Genomic DNA, 25,406 nt, shown 5'->3' on the forward strand with positions numbered 1-25,406 from the left:
AGCATTAGTAAACTACATCCACGTAATAAAGTCGCAAACATTTGAAGTTCTTAGTTCCGCGACCTGCAATCACACCCAATTTTGACGTGTGTGACACTAATCCTGGAACAACTGATGTGTAGAAAAATATTTTGCCCTTTCCCAACTTGACACTTGATTTTTGAGTCCACACAAATTGAGTTAAATGATTTGATCGGGAATACTGAGATTTGGGCAGTGTTTTGACATCATCCGAATGCAGAGAAATGAGTATAGGTTAGCACTAGTTTGCAGGAAATATAACAATTCTTAAAAAACTGTTTCCTCTGTATTCTTACCCAAAATGTGAGATTTTGGCAAACCCAACCTATAGTATGTTCCACGGCAGATTACTGAAAATTGAACAAGGTAGAAACCTGTCTGTCAAAACCCGAACAGACGGTGGACCCAGACGCGTAATGTTTTCACACAAGCTTTATTTTACGTAAATGGAGCAGTCATGCGCGTGAACACAAACGCCAGTGATTCGGCAATCGCTGGGTGGAAGAAGTGAGACAGAGAAGTCGGGCGGGGTAAAACAGGAAGCCAGAGGCAGAAGAGATCAAAACCTGACAGGACAGACGGGATCGATACCAGATACAGGATACAGGAGCTTGATACCAAACAGGACGACATCGATACCGGATACTGGATACACAATCAAGATACCGGACAGGACGAGACAGACGGGATCGATACCGGAGACTGGAGACTGGAGCAAGATACCGGACAGGACGAGACAGACAGGATCGATACTGGATACTGGAGACTGGAGCAAGATAACGGACAGGACGAGACAGGCGGGATCAATACCAGATGCTGGAGCAAGATAGCGGACAGGACAAGACAGACAGGATCGATACCGGAGACTGGAGCAAGATACCGGACAGGACAAGACAGACGGGATCAATACCGGAGACTGGAGCAAGATACCGGAAATGACAAGACAGGCGGGATCGATACCGAATGCTGGAGCAAGATAACGGACAGGACAAAACAGACAGGATTGATACCGGAGACTGGAGCAAGATACCGGACAGGACAAGACAGACGGAATCGATACCGGATACTGGAGCAGGATACCGGACAGGACGAGACAGACAATTGATACCGGATACTGGATACATGAGCGGGATACCGGACAGAGTCAACACACAAGCCTTGCAAGTGCAGATGTTCGTTGACGGACTGACAAAGAGTGAATGAGAGCACCAAGTTTAAATAGGAGGGGAGCCAATCAGGCAACAAGCAACAGCTGCCGCCAAACGAGCGGGCCCAAGTGAGGGCAATGGGCAATCGTGACACTGTCGTTCTAGTGACAGATAAGGGTTATTCTTTCAATTGGTAGTGTCTGTGTTTGTATCGCTGTAACACTAAATCTTCAGCACTTTTTGGTGCAAATTTGTGTCCTTATTGACTGATAATTGTCACATGTTTTTGTTGGTTCAATCCAAAAACTTGTGAAAAACCTTCCATGGGGATTCTTGAATCGAGTGTATTATTGCTTGGTGTCATCATTGTTAAGTATATTTCCTGGTCCACTATGAATTCTATGCTTGGAGTTATTTGGTGTGGTCCAAAGGAAAGGTAAGTTCAAATTCTAAATTTAAGATTAAAAAAGTGACCTTTTAACATTGGGTTGAAAGGCAGAATATTCTAAAACAGCAATTATAATTTGTGGTCCTTACTGCAGGTGCCTTCTTTGCTACCACAGACCCATGTAAAGATGGAATAAATACATAAATCCAACAACAGATTAGGTTGCCATTCATAACGTACTGCCCTCACTAGTGTGCACATACTGTAGTCTTAGAAATCATTGATAAGAACTTTGGAAAATAAATAGTTTGCATTGGATTCCATTTTCTGTCCGACCACCGAGTGTCAGTATTACACTGAACACACAAACATCTGTTTTGGTTTTGATCTGAACACCTGCTGAGACTGACTGAACAGGAAAAAAAAAACAAGTCGCTTGGCCCCCAGGGAACAAAACTGCACGAATACACGGCTGCTTTCTGGTTGCTTTGTTTTGTTTTTCTCTCCGGAGACATTTTCCCCACGACTTTTTTTGTGTGCTTTTGAGTAGCGGAAGCATTAGTGATCTCCGAAGGCCCCTTTCATGTCCCTTGCTAAGGGAAAACTATTGATAAAAAAAGCAAAAATGGCTTCAATTATAATTTGACCATTTTCTCATACGCATTTGTTGGTATATGTAAGGTATGAGTCAAAATATTGATATTAGGGCAACGCCGGGCCTATTTTAAGGTTTTTACGAGAATTGCTGAAAATAATATCAGGTGCACTCATGACTGTTCTAGTATAGGGAATTACAAATTCAAAAAAGAAGTTGGCGTTTATTTAATGCAGTGAAATAATACTTTTATTACAACTAAATCCGAACCCGCAAATTGTATTCTTACGTCATTGGAAATTGATAATTAAAAAAAAATCGAAAAGGAAAAAAAAAAGATTCTTTTACGAAATAAATTTGTTAAAAATGTCAAGTAAGAAAAGTAATACCCAAATTAAGCAAATGTTCTTATTTGGTATATAATGCTGCTCATTGTAAGAATTCATTTTTAGTATGAGGAGTAAAATTATCTACCATCTGATAATCCGATAAATGTAGTTCAAGTATTTTATGTTTTTAGTTTTACTACTATAAATTGATATCCAGTAAAATCATTTGAGAAAACTTACAAAAAGCAAAGATTTTTGCCCATGGGGTAAGATTTATATAAAATATATGTCATGATTACTGATGTGATTCAGCTGTGCCTGCTCCTTTGGCACCAACTGCCGTGGGTTCTGATTTGCTCCCGATCAGTATTAGTACCCAGTCCTGTCTGTCCCCTTTTGTCAGTCTGTCTGCAAACCTCAGTTAAAACCTGACCCCCACCTGTCCTGTTTTTTGCTCCCCCTGTCCCTGGCTACGACCCGTTTTTAATCCTGACTACCTATACTCTCCCATTACAACTCATTTCCGACCCCGTACACGCCTTGCTCTTCCAGTCCCGGCTACCGACCCGTTTTTCTGTCCCTGACACCGCCGTCGCTCGCTACGGAAGGTCCACTTCCGTGTTCGGATCACAATCCGAGTACGAGAGCGACTTGCTTCCCGCGCCTAGCGAACACCGGATCGAGGGCACAGCCCTTCCTCTTTCCTTTAATAAAACTTGTGAGTAACGTAACGCAATTGGGTCCTGTTTCCGTTCTGGCCCTGACAATATATGTATTCGGCAGTACATGTTTGGGGGCGATTTTGTTGTTTCGAGACGGCAAAACCTTAGGTGTATTTAGGAACTGGTTAAGGTTTTTTTCCTGGATACAACTAGAATTGCTTGAGGAGATCATTCATAAATAATTCTGGCATTGCACAACTCAAAATAATGATTTCAGGCATTCAAGGTTTTATTTTGTGTCTCCCATTTGATAGAATTGTATCCACCATGCATTAAAATGAACAGAAATTGGAAAAAAAACGACCCCCTGGCATTCTCCAGATGGTTTTTTATTTTCTTTTATCAAATATATATTCAAAGTAGTAATACCTAGTGGTATTAGTTATTTGGTATCAATAATTGATACATAGGACAAAACTGTGATCAATACATGAGCATTTTGAAAGTAGAACTGGTATTAGCCTCGGGGGAAAAGCCAACATCCATACATAAGCTCCTTCCACAGCTATTGATTTCTTATAGGGTCTCCAATGTGGTGCCAGTGGACACCTGGGTGCCCCCTAAGGACAGCTAAGGTGCCGGCGGCCTGCTCTGAAAATAGGTCACTGGCTTGGTCATTGTTATTTTCAACTGAAGTTATTTTTTTAGTGGCTGACTGAGTCTATTTAACCCTATATCCAACAATCAATCTTGGTAATAGTAGAGTAACAACATATTAATGACATAAGTAGCTATCAGCTAGAAAAAGGTTTGAGACCCCTTGATTACTTGTTATCATTGATTTTTTTATTGACCTTTTGGTCATTATTTAATCATACAATGGAACTTATTCTAGTCTGCGGAATCCCATAACAATACTGCTTTTTGACTGCTATGTTGCTGAATCTAGCTAACAGCTATCAACTACATTTGAGCAAATGTCTCCCTGTCATAGTTTTTAGTTCAGGTCAGTGATTGTCTGGTGCTTCCGGCAATCTGCAAGTACCCTGGCGTCTATTGTTTACAAACATGTAAAGGTCTGCTGTCAGTGCGTGAATTGTGCGAGAGTGCGTGTCTACCTGGCCACAAGAAATAGCACGCAGCTTACAGCCAGGTAGGCCAGCAGCATGAAAAGCCATACGCCCGGCGAGAACGGATCCAGGAAGGAGAAGTATCCGGGCCGCCGACCCTGAAACAAACACAGAAAAGCCCTCACATCAATGCGTCTGACTTCAGATCGCGTTAAAATCGCATGGCTGGACTCGATAAGGGCGTCTGAGGCAGTTGGGGTTAGGAGTTTGAATTCCCTTTTGTTAAAAGGTGACAAAAAAACAACTGTGTCGGGAGAAACGCCTTACAAAGGAACGTCTACCTGGAATGCAATTACTTTTCTCACTTATGAGTACTATAAAACGTTATAAATGAAATAATGTAACTCTACTGTCGTTACAGCATGGTACGTTACTCCACTACTTTTTCAAAGCAAGTCATGAATTACAATGACATCTGTTCTTTGACCGTTCCTCTGTCACTCGTTGAAAATCATACAACCGCCGATCTGCCTGCAACACAACAAGTAATATAACGTCCGAGAAGGGTTGGCGTGTAGATATGTAGTGTCTCAAGCTGAATTTCCTCTCATGTAGATAATCTCCCAACCCGTTATACTCATCTTAGACATATTTACTACTATAAAACAAATACTCATATCAGAGGTTATATGCCCACATTTGGTTGTGTGTCATAAATAGCAAATGGTAAACAGTGCATGCCGAGGGGGGCGTGGCTTACACAAGAACAACAAAATCAAAGGGGCGGATGTGAGCACCTAATTTACAGTAGAAAGAACTGTATTTTGGTCCTCTTTTGTAAAATTATTATGTAATAAACCTGGCATGGAGAAAAAAAAGAAAATGTTTTGGACAGTAGCCAGGAATGGAGAAGAAAATGTTCAAATGGTTTGAAGACAAAAGACAACGTATATACAGTGCATCCGGAAAGTTCTCACAGCGCTTCACTTTTTCCACATTTTGTTATGTTACAGCCCCATTCCAAATTGTATTAAATTAATCTCTGATCTCAAAATTCTACACAAAATACTCCATTATGACAATGTGAAAAAGTTTTTTTTTTACTTTATTTGAATTTATTAGAAATAGAAAACTAAGAAATCACATTTACATAAGTATTCACAGCCTTTGCTTAATACTTTGTTGATCCACCTTTGGCAGCAAATACAGCCTCAAGTCTTTTTGAATATGATCCCACAAGTTTAGCACACCTATCTTTAGGCAGTTTTGCCCATTCTTCTTTGCAATAAGTCTCAAGCTCAAGGTTGGATGGGAGACGTTTGTGCACAGCCATTTTCAGATCTCTCCAGAGATGTTCGATCGGATTCAAGTCTGGACTCTGGCTGGGCCACTCCAGGACATTCACGGAGTGCTTCGGAAGCCAATCTTTTGAGATCTTGGCTGTGTGCTTTGGGTCGTTGTCCTGCTGAAAAATGAACCTTCGCCCCAGCCTGAGGTCAAGAGCGCTCTGGAGCAGGTTTTCGATCTAGGATATCTCTATATATTGCTGCATTCATTTTCCTTCTATCCTGACTAGTCTGCCAGTTCCTGCTGCTGAAAAACTTCCCCACAGCATGAAGCTGCCACCACCATGCTTCACTGTAGGGATGGTATTGGCCTGGTGATGAGCGGTGCCTGGTTTCCTCCAAACATGGCGCCCGGCATTCACACCAAAAAGTTCAATCTTTGTCTCATCAGACCAGAGAATTTTGTTTCTCATGGTCTGAGAGTCATTCAGGTGCTTTTTGGCAAATTCCAGACGGGCTTGCATGTTCCTTTTACTAAGGAGTGGCTTTCATCTGGCCACTCTACCATACAGGCCTGATTGGTTGATTGCTGCAGAGATGGTTGTCCTTCTGGAAGGCTCTCCTCTCTCCACAGAGGAACGCTGGAGCTCTGACAGAGTGACCATCGGGTTCTTGGTCACCTCCCTGAATTAAGGCCCTTCTCCCCCGATCGCTCAGTTTAGAAGGCCGGCCAGCTCTAGGAAGAGTCCTGGTGGTTCCTAATGTCTTCCATTTACGAATAATGGAGGCCACTGTGCTCATTGGGACCTTCAAAGCAGGAGATTTTTTTTCTGTATCCTTCCCCAGATTTGTGCCTCAAGACAATCCTGTCTCGCAGGTCTATAGACAGTTCTTTTGACTTCATGCTTGGTGTTTGTGCTCTGACATGCACACTCAACTGTGGGACCTTATATAGACAGGTGTGTGCCTTTCCAATTCATGTCCAATCAACTGAATTTAGTGCAGGTGGACTCCAATTAAGCTGTAGAAATATCTCAAGGATGATCAGTGGAAAAAAGATGCACCTGAGCTTAATTTTGAGCATCATGGCAAATGCTGTGAATACTTGTGTAAATGTGATTTCTTAGTTTTCTATTTTCAATAAATTCAAAAAAAGTAAAATAAAAAACCTTTTCACATTGTCATAATGGAGTATTTTGTGTAAAATTTTGAGATAAGAGATTAAATTAATACAATCTGGAATGAGGCTGTAACATAACAAAATGTGGAAAAAGTGAAGCGCTGTGAATATTTTCCGGATGCACTGTATAGTGTGCCAGCTGTGTTTGTTTGCAAGCTTTCACAATTGCAAAAGCTAAGAAATATGAAGGGTTCACCAATTCCACAGGTTGGTGTACACGTTTTCTTCTATCTTATAATTATGTGGCTTTTTTAAGCAGATTTAAGGGGTCGGTAATTTGTAAGTAGAGAGAGTAACATGTTACTTTTGGATGTCAGTAATCTGTGGCATAACACAATTATTTTTAAATAAAGTAACTTGTCAATGCAACTTATTATTTTTTCAGTTACACTGCCTCACATCAATGCGTCTGACTTAGGATCCTGTTAAAATTGCTTGACTGGACTTGATGAGGTCTTGCGAGGCAGTCGGGGTTAAGAGTTTGAGTTCCCACTTGTGAAATGGTTACACAAAACACATTAGCAGCAACATCCCTAAAAGATCAATGACATTGATCAGCGGACAAAGTCGTGCATCGAATCACAACCCCCAAAGGGCGGAGTTTACAGTGAGTTAATTAACATTTACAGCCGGTCTGCAACCATGTGGCAGTAAACATTGCTAGTTGAATGTGATAAGCACAGATTTCCCTGTTGTAAACTGATAGCATTACAATTATATGCTCTTGTTTGCACGTAAACATTCAGATCAAGTCATAAAGCAGGTCTCCAATGGACAGTACAGTACACAGAGGGGGGGCGGAATATTGAGACTCCGCGACAAATACAAATCTATTCCCAAGGAACCAGGCAGTAAAAAAAATCATTTTCGCAATTTATGTGGAGAGTTAAACAATACAATGTAATAAAAGTGTACAGGACACAATATCTAGGATAGCGATAGTGGTGGGGTGCTATACAGTATAATCACAGCAACAGGGGGGTAGTTTAATCCAAAAATGAATCTAATCAAGCTGCAAGCTGCTCTTATACAGTATATTGACTCTTCTTGTACTGTTTTTTTAGATATCATGGGGTTGAGACACTTGCCTCCCAAAATAAAAGAAATAAATAAATACCCTCCTAAACTACCAAAATTATACTAATGTGCTAGACTAAAATGCACATTTATTTTTATATCAGAGACAGTTTTCAACTTTCATTTTCTGAATTTCCACAAATGCTCAAGTATGAGTGATTGAATTAGGTCATTCATCTACCATTTATCATATCAAGATATTGTAAAACTATATAGAAATAAATACATCTATATAAAAAAATAATTAAATCCATCCATCCATCCATCTTGGATATTGGAGAATAGTTACACAATAAGCGTTTTTTTATGCTAAAAAGTCGCTTTGTAAATGCTAGTCGTTAGCTCCTGTTTGTCACTTGGCAATAATTTCTCAATTTCAGCTCAGCAGACTTGAAGCACTTTATGTCTCCTTTTGGAAAAACACCATGAAAAGCTAATATTTTAATATTTTTTGAGCGAGTTTAAGCAAAAAAAGAAGAGAAAAATCTGTTTCCTTAAAAAAAAATCCTTCTCTTTTAAATACAATAACACATAATTTGAGTGGCATCACTTCCCCCTCTGTTACTAAGTAATAGACCAGAGCGTCTACATCTTTTTATTATCTATCCGCAACAGCCGCTGTCCTCTAAATGCAACCAATTACGGGTGACGCAGCACCACCGTGATGTGAACACTTATGTGTGTGTGCCGTGTGGGTATATTTGTGTATATATGTGCGCCTCACTTCCCGAATAGGAAGCGTATCTGCAGAGATATAGCATCTGCTTGCTTGACAATTAAAAGGTCAGGGAGACAGAAAAACAGCGTAGGCGATCACGTGACAGATTGTTCCAATTACAACGACACAGTCGTGTTCCGAGATCTTCAATTAGTGATTCAGTCTCGGTTGTAAATTGTCAATGAGGGCGTCGCTTATGTTGCTTAGCCCGAGCAAAATTAATCTGAATTAAATTAATCGGCAGCGTGCTGAAGCAGCGTTCATCTCTCTCTCTCCACACACAAACATTATATATAGAGTGTGTTTATGTATATATATATATATATATATATATATATATATATATATATATATATATATATATATATATATATATATATATATATATATATATATATATATATATATATATATATATATATATATGCATTCAAAATAAGGACTTTTTAAGACCATTTTAAGATCATATCCAATGAAATTTAAGACCAATCTCGCACCTGTTCTGGCATACAGTAGCGGGAGGGGGTGCCAGATTGTGACAGACCCTGGCGCCCGACGTGAGCCAGCTGGGACGGCAGAAACTTATTTTGATGCCATGCCCTGCGCACAATGAGCGGGAAGGGTATCGCATCCTCGGCGGCTGAGGTTTGGTATGCAAGGGCCGTCCGATCACGCTTGCACCGAGGGGGGGACTGGCCCCCATTATGGCTGTGTCCTGGCCTGGACTAAGGGTGGGACGGAGGCAGCCGTGGGCAAGACCGCGCGGGGTTTGGATGCGGGTACAGACCAACCCAGAAGCCGCCACTGTCAAGAGAAAGGGATCTATCATGCGTCAGAAAATGCTGCAGAATATGACGCACCCCGGGGAAGACGTGGTCACCACCAGGTGGAACCAAACCTCATTGGAGACAACCTGGACGCACTGGCGCATTGGGACAACCGCTCGCCATGACCTCTAAAGCCTGTGCGAGCTCCTATATTTTGGGCACAGAGGCGGGTAACGGTGTGGGGGCGAACCGGAACCGTTAAGAGGTGGTGGAAAGGTATGCAGCCGTGATGGGTTTGGTATGTCAGCTGGCAATCCCGTGACGGTGGTCTGTGCCTGACTGCAGGCATTATCGCCACCATGCCCGATGTCCCTGCCAGGACAGGTTCGGGATGTCAGCCGGGTGAACCCGTGACAGCGGTCTGTGCCCGAATGCCGCCATGAATGCCACCGTTGCCGCCATCCCTGAAGTGCCCCCCTTGCCGCAAAGGGTTCAGGCGTCAGCTGGACGACCCTTCCCACTCTTTCACTGGTACAGCCTGAACCCAGTAATACTTTAAATCAACCACAATGGCTCAAACCCCAAAGTTACTTCAATGACAACAGTTGGTTAGAGACTGACTGTACGTAAAGCTTGAATGTAATTATGCATTTTTCGAAAAACGACATTTTGATTTTCTGTTGATCTATATTTTTCTTCTTTTGTTATGTTCTATCTCTCTCTCTCTTTCTCTCACGCTCTATCTTGCTCTCCCTCTCTCTCCCTTTCTCTCTTAAGATCTGAAATCGAGACTGAGAGCGCATAGTTCGTAAAAAGTGAATTGAAAAAGTAAAGTGTGCGGTGTGTAGCCGAACTCTGTGCTTTAATAAGTTTGTATTAAAAGACAAAGTTATTCTTTAAAGAGCTGCAGGGAAAATAATCTGCTTGGAGGCTGTAGAAGACACTATTTTGCAAATGGAAGTGCATATAAAGTATCCGCATTTCCTTTTCTCCCCCCTTTCATAAAAGAAAAAACCCTAATGGTGCCTTTCAGCAATGTGTTTCTTAAAGTTTAACCATAACCTTTAAAAACATTTTCTAGCTGTGGCAGATGAAAAGAACTTTTGAATGTAGTTATGCCTTAACTTAGGAGTTTATTTCCTTCTTTATAGAAACACTTTCAAAATGGGAACCTTGGCTACCAGAGGGCTGTTAAGTGAATCAGTAAACTGCTATTAAATGGCGCCATTTGATAAAGTAAATGAAAATATCCAAGTAAATATCTTAATGTTGTGGTGGTGGCATGGTGAAGGAGTTGTAACTCCAATTATAGAAAAAATAAGCATCTTGAAGCTGTTAGGATACTTTTGACTCATCGACATCAGTGGCTCTCAGGTTGGGTCCAATTTATCCCCTCAGGGTAATCGAAGATATTTTAGGAACTTGAGATTTGAAAAAAGATTTGAAAAATCTAACCACTCAGCTGCCTTGCTGCCCTAATTCTAATTTTAAATTGTTAATTTACGTAAATTCACTGCACTTTGTAGAACAGCTAGACATATTGGATATGTTTTGTGTGACTTATTTCCATATTCTACAGGTCGGGTGTTTTTCAACAACCCGATGCGATAAGATTGAGTCCTTTCTCGCTAAAGCAGATGTGAGTGTGTAGTATAGGGACCGTGTAATTGAGGAAGTGGTGTCACTAAGAGGTTAACACTATTTATCATAATTACTTGTGGGCAAATATTCACTGTGTTTCAGAGGGTCACAAATGCTTTCCAGTACATGTTTGGGCTGCACTACTCCTACCACGAGCTCTGTATTTGTGGCAGAGGGTTTGTTTGTGCATGGCAGAGAGTGAGACTACAATGTTGAGTTTATATTCGCATTGCGGCGTTTCAGAGCTTGGCAGGAACTGTTCTCATTGTTGTTCAATGACAATATGGGTTTGGCTGGTAATTTGCTGAGCACACCAAAATCCATGATTTTTGTTGGTCAATAACATCATAAAAAATACCCCACATGCATTTAAGTGAAAAAAGACAATCACACATGTTTCTTTTAAAATGGTAAATGGTTAAAGCAGAAGTTGGAAATCTATGGCTTGCGAGCCAGATATGGCTCTTCATAACTACATACAGCTTGGAGATAAAATGCTACTTGTGCATATTTCCTCTGTAGCGTCGAGTTTGGTGCATGCATGATCGAAGCAACGCTAATACCACATACTGTGTGGTCCAGTATGTAAAGGGCACAGTCTTAAGTACAGTTAACAGTCAATATGCCAACAGACCATGATACGTGGCTAACGATAAATAAATTATGTTCTATGTTGAGAAAGTTAATGGATAAAAACCCACAGACCAAACTGTAAACAACAAAAGACACCAGCCAAGCACACAGCGCAATTTGATTGGTTGACCAATAGGGGTGGCTGAATCTTTGCACACACAGCCCACTCACCTTTCTCTTACACACGCCCGCTGCGCTGAATGGAAATACATCGGTCTGCATTTTTTTTTTGGTGTCATTTTTACAAAATAACTCTGCTTGCATCTGGTTTTGAAACCATTATTCAAGAAAAACATGAAATAAGGATCTTGAGCAACCGCAGGAGGAAGACAAGTTAAAAGTGTGGTATTTCTTGATATGGGATACAGGCTCTTTCATTATAAGTATTTAAATCTTTTTTTTTAATATTATCTAATGCCACAGTAGTAAATAAAATGCACTGAAAAATTTCCTTTTGTTTGGAGACCTGGTTTTGCTGCTTTGCTGAATTTTCTCTTGAAACATATGGTATGGCTTTATCCCTCAAAAAGAAAATCAAAATATTTTGCTTTTATGGCTCTTTAGGTCAAAAACGTTCCCGTCCCCTGGGTTAAAGGGACAGCGTGTATTTTGCGCCTCTTTGTAACAAAAGTCATGTTATGTAAAATAAATACAAATTTCTATGAGTATTTTAAAAAGTGCACTTATGGTCCACATATATTTTTGCTTATTATTCAAACCAATATTGTTTTTTAATCAATTAATTGAGTTTTTTACCACTAGAGGGTGCAACATAATCCATAATGTCCCTTTTAAAGTATTGACTACTGAACGAAGAGTAAGTGATGCCCTCACTGTGGGTAACTTTCATTTCTCCTGTGTTTCCGATTTAAATGTCTGCAGATAACCTTTTAAACGCAATCGAAATAAATCAGGATGAAAGCTTTGCATAACTTATAATAAAGCAACATCTAAAAGAGACATAGTCACCAGAATTAAAATTTTTGAGCATTTTTTGTGTGGCCATTTTAAATACAAACTCCTCAAATAAAAAACAAAGTAACTAAAAAACTGTGCTTTGCCTGGAAGAGTTTTTTCATCAACAGAGCTTACTTCCAGGTGATTGCACCAAACCTAGATATTATATTATAAGAAACCTTTTTGTGTCAATGGCAAAATCTGAATATGAAATGCCTCTCAATAGTTTAGCATTAAGGGTGTAAAATCACAAGCTGTGTGTCTTTTATACTATAAGACAGTGTTCTCCAACCACCGGGTGGTGGCTAGACAGGTACTGGGCTGCACAGATATAAAACTATGTGCTATTATTTTCTGCTTGTCATTGTTTTACTGACAGTGCTACTGTCACTTAAAAGATGGACCCGGGGTTTAAGAAGGTGCGTTTGCATTAAGATAAGTGAGCTTTGCAGCATAGATATTTACCCATGGAAGATACAGTAAGGGGTAAATAAAACCAAATTTGTGCAATTATAGGCAATCAGGATTAAGAATGGTAAACTGCAGCCCACCATGACATGTTATAATGATAGTAAACAAACTTGTCACCATGGTAAAAGCTATTGCAATAGGTTCTAGGATACATGTCCCAATCCTGCTCTTAGGTTCAAATTTCTATGTACAGTCCCTCTCTATTGAAAACTCCAGTCTCTCTCTCTCGACCTTATCTCTTTCGGTCACTCTCTTCCCCTGAGTTCAATTGCAGTCACTTGTCATGGTTTCCCTGCTAAAATCTCTCTCTTGTCACTATTTAAACACTCTGTCTCCTTGGCTCTGTGCTAAATCGTTGTCTTCCATGTCACATCCCAATCATTCTTTTCTCAGCCTTTTGTTATTCCAGTGTACCAAATCCTTGCCTACCCTCCAAATCACGAGTAAGGCCTGACGAAGTTTTGAACTGTTGCTCCCACTGTTTGGACTTACTGAAAGACAGACTCCTCCCCTGCATCTTGCACCACCATTTTTGTCTCGCCACCTGACTTTCTGTGTACAGAACTGTGCCCAAGAAGACTACCGTTTGCAGTACAAATCAGTGTTTCTGCACTTTGCTTCCAAACCACCCCAAGTGGGTTCTTGACAATAAATGTGTCCCTAGGCAAAGAACACGACACAGAGGCCACCTAACACCAACACCCTTTTTGCCGGGTTTGATTTATTTGTTGAGTTTGTATTTTTGATTCCTTGACACGCACATGGACGAGACAATTTGCGGTATACATTAACATAACGACCACAGTTTGGGGCTGGGATTTTGTTTTCTCAAGGGTACAACATTTTTCTCTTAACCAACAGAGATGAACAAGCAACAATCACATGGTAGAAAAGAACAAATAATGTCTGACTCTTTTTGAAAGTCAATCTCAACAAATAAAATACGGTGACAAAAACAAAGCAGAGGGAAACGCTTTCTATAATATTTGACGATCCTGCATTTTTCAGTGTTTGCCTCTGGAGACCTCCTAAATGAAAACCGACACACTGAGGGACATTTCCTTTTTGTCATTTCTACTCTTCTCTCCTCGGCTTGTGTCTCGGCACTCATCTTTCTATTCACTCCTTCAGCGCACTCTGTATTCAGTTGGCTTTCATCTCTTTTTGATCTTCTCGATTCCCCACCTGCTGTCCAATCTCGAGGTCGCTTACTACATAATCTAATTGCCTCTTCAGCTCTAGTGGACACATGCGTTCAAAATACAACATTTGGTCGAATCTTTTCCTTATATTATGTTTTTTTTAACAAATTAATTGCCATGGGCACCTGTAAACTTTCTTGATAACTGGCAGTGAATGGGTTGGAACAAAACTAGTTCTAGTGCGGTGGTAACTAACCTTTTTGAGACTGAGAGCTACTTTTTTATGACAGATGATCGTAGGGGGCTACCTGTTTGATGAAATACAACAAGTTATGATGTTATTACTGTATTCTCTCTCACACCTAGGGACTATTTGGACAGGCCTGTTAACCTGATATGCAAGTTTTTGGAATGTGGAAGGAAACCGGAGTGCCCGGGAGAAAACCTACTCGAGCACAAACATGCAAATTCCGCAGAGGATGGCTGGTAGCTGGATTTGAACCCTTGACCTGAGAAGTGTGCCGCGGATGTGCTAGCCGCTCAGCTGCCGTGCCGCCTTTACAAAATATACACACCGATAAAAGATTGTCAGAGTTCGTTTTTCAGCTTCCTCCAATAGGTGAACCTTCAATCTTTGCTAGCAATGCTACAGCGTTAGCATCCATGAGAACTTCCGCTAATAATGCATGCGTGTGACATCACGCGTCCTCTTCCATGCAAGCGGGATATAATGACAATTAAACAAAAAACGACTAAAAGTCACAGGAGACTCAATGAAGTCGCATTTAGTTGGAAATGAGAACGATCAGACAAAAACATGGGATCTCACCCAAAAATGCTGTAAGTTTACACTCTGCCATGGCTCGAACCTGTGACCTCCCATTATCGGTAGAGTGCTTTCAACCCTAAGGCCACTGTGCTGGTCTCTCTGTGTGCTCTGCATGAGAAAAAGGGCGCACTCCCCGAGAGAGACTTATATGCGCCTTATGGGCATCAAAATACGCTATCCTATATTACTAGCATATTACTAGTTTGTTTTAGTAGAAGAAAGGATGAAATAGGCTGAAACAAAAACTAAAACAACTGTCTACCATAAGGACAATGAGCGATTTACATTAATAAACTCTAGGCTAATTTTGAACAAAATTTTGGAATAATTGATCATGTATTTAAAGACACTGATCATGTCAATGACTTTCAGATTCACATATAGTTGATTGTCATTGTTGTACGCATGTTTACGGAACAAAATGTTGACACATTTTACAGTTTCCACACAATATAAAAAAATACAAAATATATGGATATATAATTGTAGATACACAATTGTAGTTGTATAAAACTTTGCATGTCATTTAGAAATCAAACTTCCTAGAAAATCAGAATGACCTATTACGTTTCAGAACTGGTCCGCAAGCTACTTAGCTTTTCTGTAGGGGGGTACTCTCTGACCTCTGCTCTAGTGATTAAGCTTTTGTTCATTACATTAAAAACTTGTTGGAGAACTATCAGCATATTTCTAAGAGCTGCTATGGGTAATTCAAATTTTAGATTTGAAAAAATAAAATTTGATATTTAAATGTTGCCCCTGAATTTTTCTCTCCCTGCTTTTGAAGAGCACATTCATTTTAAATGCCATTAAAATTAAAAGAATATTCAATTTAATTTAACTTATCTTCCTGTCAAATCACCTATTAAAATTGTATTAAATTTGATAAATACAAGAAATAAAAATAAAATCAGGGGTTGGCTTATATGCAAAAAACAAAATGAACACAAGGTAGAGTAAGAAAAGCCACCCAATGGCCCACAACCGTGCTGTGCCTTCATGCTCCCGCCTCGCCAGCTCTCCTCTTCTTGTTCAGTCCATCCCGATTGTGTTTGAGAGGCACTGCATCTTAATTTATTGTGATTAAGTGTTTTATTGCCTTATCTGCTGATAATAATGGGTCTGGGGGTAATAAAAGGAAGAAAAAAATGGAGAACAGTAAGGACGGAAATACAAAAATGGTGTCTGAGTGAATGCTCTGATACTGCTGCTTAAAAGTACGGTGAATGGTTTGAAATTATTTTATTATTATCCTTAAACCCAGTAAGGGCAGATCCCTTAACCACTAGTGTCAAATAGGTGCTCATCCCTCTCTAGGCCAACAAATGTTTCCACCCGGTCTCAACCCAGGGTATGTTAATCTTTATTATCTACACATATAAATGAGTATTCTTTTTTAGTATGTAGCTATTTTAAAGCTATTTTAAGAGGTCAGGTTCAAATTTGATGTAGATTGATATGTAAGTAATCGCTTATAATGAAGAAAAAAATTAATAATGATAAAAATGACATCATGCAAAAGGCCTATTAAATACATTATAGATGTATCAAAGTGTGGGTAATTTACATCATACGGCATCTGCCTCTTACTCAGTCACAGAATGAGATCTATAAGCTTAGCATGCCACACTCTGCCTTAAAGACGGCAGCTGAAACCGACACAACTCCTTTTCAGCCCTAATCAACCTCTCCGTTTAATTATGCAACACGCCTACGAGCCGACACCTACTTTAGCACAAGAGTCCTCAGCTAGAGGGAAGGTGTGTATCAACTTCTCTTAAAGACTCCTTTACCTCACATGGCTTTGGCGCGGAGATAATGAAGGTGACAGGAGCGAAAGTTTCAATAAGACCAGCCTGCCAATAGCTCAAGGTTATACACCGTGTCACTGCTCATAAGAATGACAAGCGACTGAGGCCAAACGTGGCACGCGAATGAACTGTCTGCTTATATACACAAACTGCCATGTGATTGTTGTCAGTGTCTGTTTAAATGAAAATATGTCCACGGTGGAAACTTTAAGGTCAAACCTTTTCTGGATAATGGTCTTCCCCTTGTTTTTGCTCATGGAGATAATCCCGGAAAATATTTTTCTATTTTACTCATCCTTAAGTGATTAGACACTAAAATATATATTAAAAAGACAACATATTGACTGTTTAAAAATCTATATAATCTAAATATATCTATCTGAACTAGTTTGTAATTCACAGTTTGTATGCGTGTGAGTTTGTGTGCGTTTGTGTGTGTTTGTATGTGACCTATGGTCTCAGAAACAGCTGAGCTTATTTTCATGAAGAGGGGCTTTAGTCAGGTTTTGTGTCACCCTCAATGAATACCAAAAGTATTGGCAGTGGCTCAGGAGGTAGAGCGCTCGTCTTGGGATCAAGAGATCGCAGTTAGAATCCTGGCTCCTCCGTGTTACATGTCGAAGTGTCCTTGGGTAAGACACTGAACCCCTAATAACCCCAATAAGCAGGTTAGCGCCTCACATGGCTGCACGGCCGCTATTGGGAAATGTGAAGCACACTGTAAAGCGCTTTGGGAAGTCTTGACTTGAAAAGCGCTATATGAATGCAGATCATTTCATTTTCATTTTATTTCATTTCATTACAAGCCGCTCTGGAGCGGTATACAGCACTTTGGCACTTCCTAGTGGCTCCCTGGGGCTTTTCCACAGACCAAAGCCCCAACAACTTCGCCCAAATAGAATATTCCAGAATGGTGAGCCAAGAAATGTCAAGCCTCTGTGCATGTCTCAAAATTCTTAATCAGAGATTTCTTTGTCTCTCACAAATTGGATATTTTAATGTTTTGTATTTGTTTTTAGGCCCAGGGTTAAATCCTAAGGAAAAAAAAAAGATTTATTCACGATGAAAAATTGTGATCGTCTGATTTCAGTGACGCGCAGTCAGGGGAAGCTGTGCTCACCTGTCATAATGGGAGGATAAAATTAAAAATGTATTAAATTCTTATATTTATTTGGTGTGAATATTGTTCTTCTCATTTAGCTTTACAATTATTGAATTATATTTTAGAGTCACTGAACTTTTACTCCATATTATGAATATAATCAATGCAATTGTTATGTAATATATTACTGTGCTTAGCTTCTGCAGATGCAGAGTAAGACACTCAACTCTCTTGCGTCATGGTAAAGGGCAAAACAGACGCTCCACTACTTATGACCATTCGACTTAGGTAAAACGGTAGATAGGAACATTTTTTTCGGGATGTCGAAAAATATCTGGACATTGTTCTGAGTACAGGACATTACCGTAATGCTTCTTTCCGTCCGACATGTGGCGCTGTGAGAGGTCACCCAGCATCCACCCGGAAAAAAAAAATCTGCTTCCTCTTCCTAGTTCATGTGTAAACATTATATAATGTGTATGTTTAAACTATCTCCAGGGCGCTAAGACATTGACATATTGACATTCTTATTGTTTAATATCTTGTCCATCCATTCAATATGGTTGGTGTAAAGTGTAAAGAAGAGGCGAGCCCTTTCTTTTGAAACAAAAAGGGAATAAGAAAGCTTGATGCGGTTGAGAAAATGGTCGGAACACTTTTTTCTGCTACTTTTTAACACGGAAGAGGACCTCTTAAAGCGCATCTTCTAAAAGTAAATTTAACTCACCTTTATTTATTTTTATAGAGCATATTATTTTATAAAATCTTCATTTCTTAGTACAAATCAATACAGGTTACTTATATACGCCTTAAACATACTTATATAAACCTTAAACATACCAAATATAGCAGTGAAGACACTTACGAATAAGTTCAACTTACAAACCATCGTACGGAACCTCGTTCGTAAGTTGGGCAGCGTCTGGCGTCAGACATAGTATTTGAGAGCCAACAGCAAGTCATATGTAAATCAAAGATTCCTTTTTCATGAGACCAAAATATGTTAATTTTCTGCTGCAAATTTCTGTAATAAAAATTATTGAAATATATTTGCATGCAGAAAAGCTTGTTCAGACTTACAAACTGCACTCTCTCAAACATGTAAATATGACACTACATTTTCATTGGCATAGGTTTTCTGGGAGTAAAAATAATGAATAACACAGAAGGAATGATATACAGTCATTATGAGAGATGTGGAGTGTGATCAGAGAGTCTATTATCTCGGTGAAATAAATACCCAGCCTTATCATTGATCTGACTGAAATTTGCATTGGAAGTTTGTAACTCATTTCATCACCAAAAAAAGGCATATTCGCTTTCAAGAAAGGAAAAGGCAGAGTTGGGTGTATATAAAACCAAAATACTATTATTATGACAAAGTAATGAATAATATAACAATAATTGTGTAAATGTAATAGAATAAAGTATTATTAAGGTATTCATATTGTTTTTAATTAATTGATTGCGCTCCGCAACCTGCCTCAATTAGTTTAAATGGCTGTGCTGCAACTACAAACCTTTTTGAAATTGATGTTGTTTTATTCACAAGGTGATAGCACATGGCACTGGCACATAGAGAACCTCAAGTTTGATCTTGTCCACCTTTCCTGAAATTAACTTTGAATTAGCATACTTGATTTAAAATTAGAATCCTGTCATGGTCCTGCATTTGAGTTCTGTTTCTCTGTCTGTTCTCTCTCTCTCTCTCTCTCTCTCTCTCTCTCTCTCTCTCTCTCTCTCTCTCTCTCTCTCTCTCATGTGCTCTCTCTTCTCCGTCTCGCCCTACCTTATTTGGTCACTCACTTTAGGTTGTATTTTCCTACTCAGAGATGTTATCATTTGTCTTGATTTTTCCTTCCTTCCTTTTTCCTCATATCACAACTCTTCCTCTGTCATTTTCAGTCTACTGTCCCCCTTGGATCCTTGCTAGATTCCAAACAGCCCCGTCACAGCGCTCTTGTTTACTCAGTGTAGTGATGCCTGCCTGACCTCCTGGACTATGAGTAAAGCCTAATGAACTACTACACTGTCGACTTCCCTGCTTGGACTTACTTTGGAACCTTTTGCCTGTCCATTATGTAACGTTTGTTTGCCTCTGGTGTTCGGGATACTACTGCCTCACTGCCTGCCTTCCCGTGTACTGAAAAATAGCCTAATCATGGACTAACATTTTATTGTACTAATCTGTGCTTCTGCATTGTGCTTCCGCACCATCACAAGTGAGTTCTTGACAAATCCTTGTCATTCCTTTATTGTGCCTGAGCTCATTTATGGCGTAATTTTGCAAAGTACGTATTTTTCAGCAAAACTTTTTACTGTATTTTGCTCCCCATAATGTGTACCAGATTATAAGACGCTCCACTCAAAAATACTTTTTCATATGTTTTCCATACATCAAGCAAACTGGACTATAAGGCGTATGGAAATAAACTACAGTAGGACATATATTTATTCATGTATAAGCGTTCCTATACACTTTCCAGACACTTACTATTTATATTAGTGCAATGACTAATAAGTTGAAAAATGTTGCAGTCATTAAATAGCAATGCATTCTACGGGGATTGAGGTCATGGCAGTAAGATCACTGAAACGTAACTGTGAGGTCACCAGTAGTACTGATAACATCACACTATTTATACTTATGGTCCCAAAAACGAATCTTGGAGAATGGAGAAAACAGAAAGTCCTTATTTAAATGAAACAAAAAAAAAAGTACAGCATAACAACTCTTTGTTGTTACTTTGTTGATGATAAATTGGACTTTACGTTAATTATACCTTTCAGGACGACATTTCCGTTTTCTCCGTTGTCAAATATTTGTTTCTGGGACTGGGTAAAAATAGATTGATATTGCGATAAAACCAAATACCTTTTTCACATGTCATTGGTACCACTGGTGGTCTAGTGGTAAAGTATCAGCGCTATCAGGTTTGATTCCTGTTGGATTCAATGCTTTACTATTATAGTCAGCAATGTTTTTGATTGAGCAATCATTGCACAGATATGGTAAAAGCACATGTATCTTATCCACCAATTTTTATGATTTATTAGAAGCAATGTGTTATACTATGCACTTTAAATTTCCTCCAATTTGAGGACTTTCGGTCTGCCTTAAAATGCACAGAGGACGCAAAAGTTGAACCAGGAAATGACAAGGGAATACTGTTGTCAGGAAAGTGATTTCAAATTAAAAGAAAAAAAACCTTCAACTTTATTTTCCCCAAACCTTCGACTCTTCTGAGAGAAAATTGTCCCCTCTCTCTGTATCCTAACAACCACTTACTGATGAACAGAGCATCAGACGAGTCGTGTTTGTACCAATTCAACCGGGCCTTGTGTGTGTTTGTATGAACCCAGCGGGATGTCAATCCCTCGCGGGTCCGAACAGCCAACTGCTCACCCGCCTCCCACAAGGCGCTGCCTGTTCAGGCAGCCTTTTAAACCTTTGCCCGTCGAGGCCATCGATTGATTCTCCCCAACTGCACAATTGAGTGCCTGCCTGCTCCACCTATTAGTTTCGGCCTCCTGACCATGAGGAGGTACAAAAGAGGGGAGCTTTACAAGAATGGGAAACAGAACAGCAATAGAGATTGGGAATAAACGCTCCTGAAGGATGACAAAAGACAGCTTGGATGAAGATCGGTGCTATGCTAAGCGCTCCTTGGGTCACCTTGGGTGTTAGAGGCGGGCAGGCCTGATTAATGGGCCTCGGATTCCGCAAACATTGGCTCGCTTCCTGCAGCACTTAAGTTGTTTGAAGGTTTCTTGCTTGGATTTGCTTTCAAGATACAACACAGGTTAAGGGGGCACAAGCAAGAGACTACACTGGACAGTTTGTACAAATTATTATTGGCTCCATTGCTGAACATTTTAAAGATGGTACACTGTGGGCATACAGAGACCCTTCACTATTTCATGCTTCTGTTATGGCTAGTTCACATCGTGGATTTAAAATGTTCTTGTTTTTATTGTCATTGAAATCAATGTATCGTGCATTCTTTTGAGCAGACAGCACAGAGCAAATGGAATTACAGGGGTAGATTATCTCTTGGGCGGTGTGACTCTTTATGCAACTTTGATAGGCTGTTGTATGCTGTGAGTCAAAGAGCAGGGCAGTCGCACTGGTCAATAGGTCCATCCAAAACAAACGGTGCCATCTAGCATTTAAATAGAAAACTCTGACTCAGTAGACAGCAGAGATGGTGGTTACCATTGCATAATTTGTGGCTCATTATCGAGTTCAGTAAGTGAATGAGGCGGCGTTGGGAGAGAACTTAATAGCAGGGCTGCAGGCCCGGCTTACTCCTAAGGCTAGGCTATCAAGAGTTGGTTTGAGGAACGATGACATTACAGTTAGCTCAGGCTTCACCTAATGACCAATCAGGTCTCAATTCCAAAAGCAGGTAAACTGTGATTGGTTGTTAACTAAGCCTTGGTAAGACATCAAATCCACTACTTTCCTATAATCAAGCATCCTAAAGAAGGATAAAAACAGGATAAATTTGGCTCAGCTAGTATAAAAAAATAATCCTGCTTTTAGATGAGTAGGGGTAAGTGAAAACTTTAATAAAAACCCTTGCTTACAAAAATAAAAGTCATTAGAAATGAAAAGCTGCTCCTAAAATAAAGTCATTGACTCACAAAACGCCATAAAAAAACCTGTTTGAAACCTTTGTTTTTGGACTGCAAGAAAATTGGCCCCAACATAGTTTGAGAATCAATTGCTAAGTTCATATTACTTCGGTTGAAACCTAAAAAAAGGCAACAGGATTATATTTATTTAATCCTCTAAAAGTAATCCAGTAATTGAGATTGTCTACATGCTGCTCTTACAGCAAAGGTCTGGAAGACTGCGAGGGATGCAACTCACTCACCAGGTGGACTCGGTACATGATGCTAATGCCCAGGGTCATGAAAGGCTTGGAGAAGTCAATGACCTTTTCCCGCTCCGCTGTGATGGTGAGGCCAGCAACTGCCAAGTCAGCTTTCTGAAACACAAACAGTGAAAGGTTCCGAGTTATGCACAGACCTCCCGAACTAAGCCGTGCTCAGGTTAGAAAGACCAGACAAATATATATATTTTATAAACTTATACTTAGTTGTATATATCTATCTATCTATCTACCCTAGTCACATCCCTTGAGAGGGGTGAATGACAGCAAGACAATCACATACACAAAAACAAAGAAAAGAAAAAAGGATACAATTTTCAAAAAACACAACAAATTTCACCATACTCAACCCAAATGCCCAAACACCCAAACAAGTTAAGCACTTCGGGACCCAAGTTGGTCATGCTTTCGTCCATCTAGATGAAACGGGACACAAGAAAGCGGCCATGTCACTTGGGTCACACAACACACACACTCTTTTGTTCAACAGCAGGGCCCGGCAGCTTTTACTGGTTTACCCCTGCCGCATCATACAGGTGCCTTGCCCATCCCTTAGGGGCCGGTCACACAGACATTTACGGCTGAATCACGGCTAAAATTTTGCGGTTTTTTTTTGCCCGTGGTTGCCCGGGATCTAAAATGCGCAAAATTTGACAACCCGCCGTTCGTCTGTGGTATGGCCGGAAAAAAGACGCCGGCGACTGTTCCGCTTCCTCTCATCGCGTCATTTGCGCGTCATTTCCGTGTTTAGACCACGTGTATAAATACTGCCGAGCAATCATAACAGCGAAGTCCCGCGAAGCTAAAAATAGCAAACTATGGCACCGAAGAAGAGGCGAACGACGAGGTCCACGACCAAAAAGAAGAAGCAGTGTGCCAAGAAGCCCAAGTCAGGAACCACAGTGGAGGTGCAAGCTGTCGTCCATTCTGCCGCTGAATGTCCGAGTGCTCGTGGCGAGTTCGTGGCCAGTCCTGCTGCGAGTCCAAGAGATGCCGGTCTAGTTGAAGAGGAGGAAAAATCTCTTGATAGTAAGAATAATTTATGTTATACTTTTTAAAAATTTTAAATCTTCGTCAAACAATTATTGTTAATCAAAAATACACTTTTACTAATCTGGCTTTTCAGGTGTTACATCTACTGCCACCACTGCTCCCACCACCACCCCCGCTGCCAACACTGGGGAGGGTGCCATGCGAGTGGAGGATCCTGTGTCGGAAGAGCCTGGTTCTCCTAAATTCCCGGGACCCACCCCACATCAAGAGGAGGAGGGGGGGGCAAGAGCCAGGTCGCAATAATAAGAATGGCAAGGGCAAGGGCAAGAGGAAGGCCGATGGTGCTCCAAAGCAAGCTTGGAGTCTCCCCGACCAGGTAGAGCAGGATCTGGTTGAGTGGCTTCAGGGCAACCATTACCTTTGGCTCCGAAGCACCAAGGACTACCACAAGAAAAAGTCAGCGGGGGAGATGAAAGCACAGGAGATCGGGGTCTCGTACACGCATCTGCATAACTGGTGGAAGAACGTCAAAGATTGGTTCGTAAAGCTATCCAAGAAGACGAGTGGCCAGGCAAAAAAGCAATTGACGGATAGGGATAAGTGGGTGCTGAAGAACATTGCCTTCTACAAAAGTAAGTACATGTTATCACATTTATTTGAAAAGTTTTGAAATGTCACTAAAATAGTTAAATATAGTAATTTTATTGTATGAATTTCTGACAAATTCCGCTCAATTTGTTTTTGTTTTTTTTGTAAAGACATTCAATATATTTGTACGCTTCAGTAAACTTCATGATAATACAGTTTATTAAAGTTAATTTAACTTTATTCCAAAACTAAATTGCAAAACTATATTCAAAAGGTATATTCTAAGAAATTGTTGAGGTGATTAAATGTATGCAATGTCTTAACATGTTTTAATGCAATATGTCAATATGCCATTATATTAAACAAATTTTTAACTTGTTTCAGGTTCGATCCACACTGAGGCTCCAGACACCCTCATCAATCTGCCACGTGCCTGCTGCCATGCGCTGCCATCAACTGGAAACTCCTGACTCCATGGCAAGCCAGTCCAACATCCTGGAAGAGATGGAATTTGCAGCAGCGCAAGAGGGCTCGACCACGTGTAGTCGCCGGCGCAAGACCAGAAGGAGGGATGAGGAGAGCCTGGATGAGGAGGCCTGGATCCAGGAACTAAATTCCACCATGAGGGCCAACCAAGCACTGCTGGAGAAGCTGGTGGAGGAGAAGTGTCAGGCTCAGTCAGACCGAGAGGCCTTCATCCGCTTTGTTGCTGACACGCTCCGCAGTTCTCTGCCATGAAAGATCTCTTCACGGATATTATGCGTGATGGAGGACAGAGTCAACATTACAGCAGGCGTGACACTCAAGGGCCTTCTTCATCGTGGGCCAGACCGGGCCCCTCAGCGTCTGCACCACCAGGCTGCACAGCCTCCTCACAGCCCTACTTCAGTAACAGCCAGTATTACCTGCCCCAGCCCAACTGTGACCAGTACAGCCAGTGGCAGTATGGTGGTGTTTTTCTGCAGCAGCAGGCTCCCCAGCAGCAGCAGCAGCAGCAGCACCAGGAGGATGCTACGGAGTAGCGTATGATGTTTGATATTTTTCTGTTACTGTGTTTTTCAGCTGTGGAAGATGGCCTATGTTATGCCTTGCTGTTTACT

The 25,406-nt window shown here is 40.5% G+C and overlaps 2 protein-coding genes across 5 annotated transcripts in view; one reads left to right on the forward strand and one right to left on the reverse strand.

The window, feature by feature from the left end:
- The window catches only part of grik4 (glutamate receptor, ionotropic, kainate 4), a 546,157-nt gene that overhangs the window by 20,035 nt on the left and 500,716 nt on the right, over positions 1–25,406 (reverse strand). For 3 of the 4 annotated variants that reach the window (XM_088346499.1, XM_088346496.1, XM_088346498.1), the window contains exons 14-15: positions 22,708–22,821; positions 4,262–4,371 (exon numbers count right to left, since the gene is read on the reverse strand). In XM_088346499.1, coding sequence (XP_088202625.1) covers positions 4,262–4,371; positions 22,708–22,821 — 224 coding nt within the window. The remainder of the gene's footprint in view (positions 1–4,261; positions 4,372–22,707; positions 22,822–25,406) is intronic. The other variant, XM_088346500.1, reaches the window with a different exon arrangement.
- LOC148357900 (uncharacterized) lies at positions 16,565–24,839 on the forward strand. Its single transcript, XM_088346501.1, has 4 exons — positions 16,565–16,674; positions 22,669–23,754; positions 23,852–24,350; positions 24,691–24,839. The coding sequence occupies exons 2-3, from the start codon at positions 23,544–23,546 to the stop codon at positions 24,019–24,021; spliced, it is 381 nt and encodes a 126-aa protein (XP_088202627.1). The 5' UTR covers positions 16,565–16,674; positions 22,669–23,543; the 3' UTR covers positions 24,022–24,350; positions 24,691–24,839.

This window comes from Urocampus carinirostris, chromosome 10, assembly GCF_059441175.1.
Source record: "Urocampus carinirostris isolate Australia breed hairy pipefish chromosome 10, RoL_Ucar_1.0, whole genome shotgun sequence".
NCBI classification, from domain to species: domain Eukaryota; kingdom Metazoa; phylum Chordata; class Actinopteri; order Syngnathiformes; family Syngnathidae; genus Urocampus; species Urocampus carinirostris.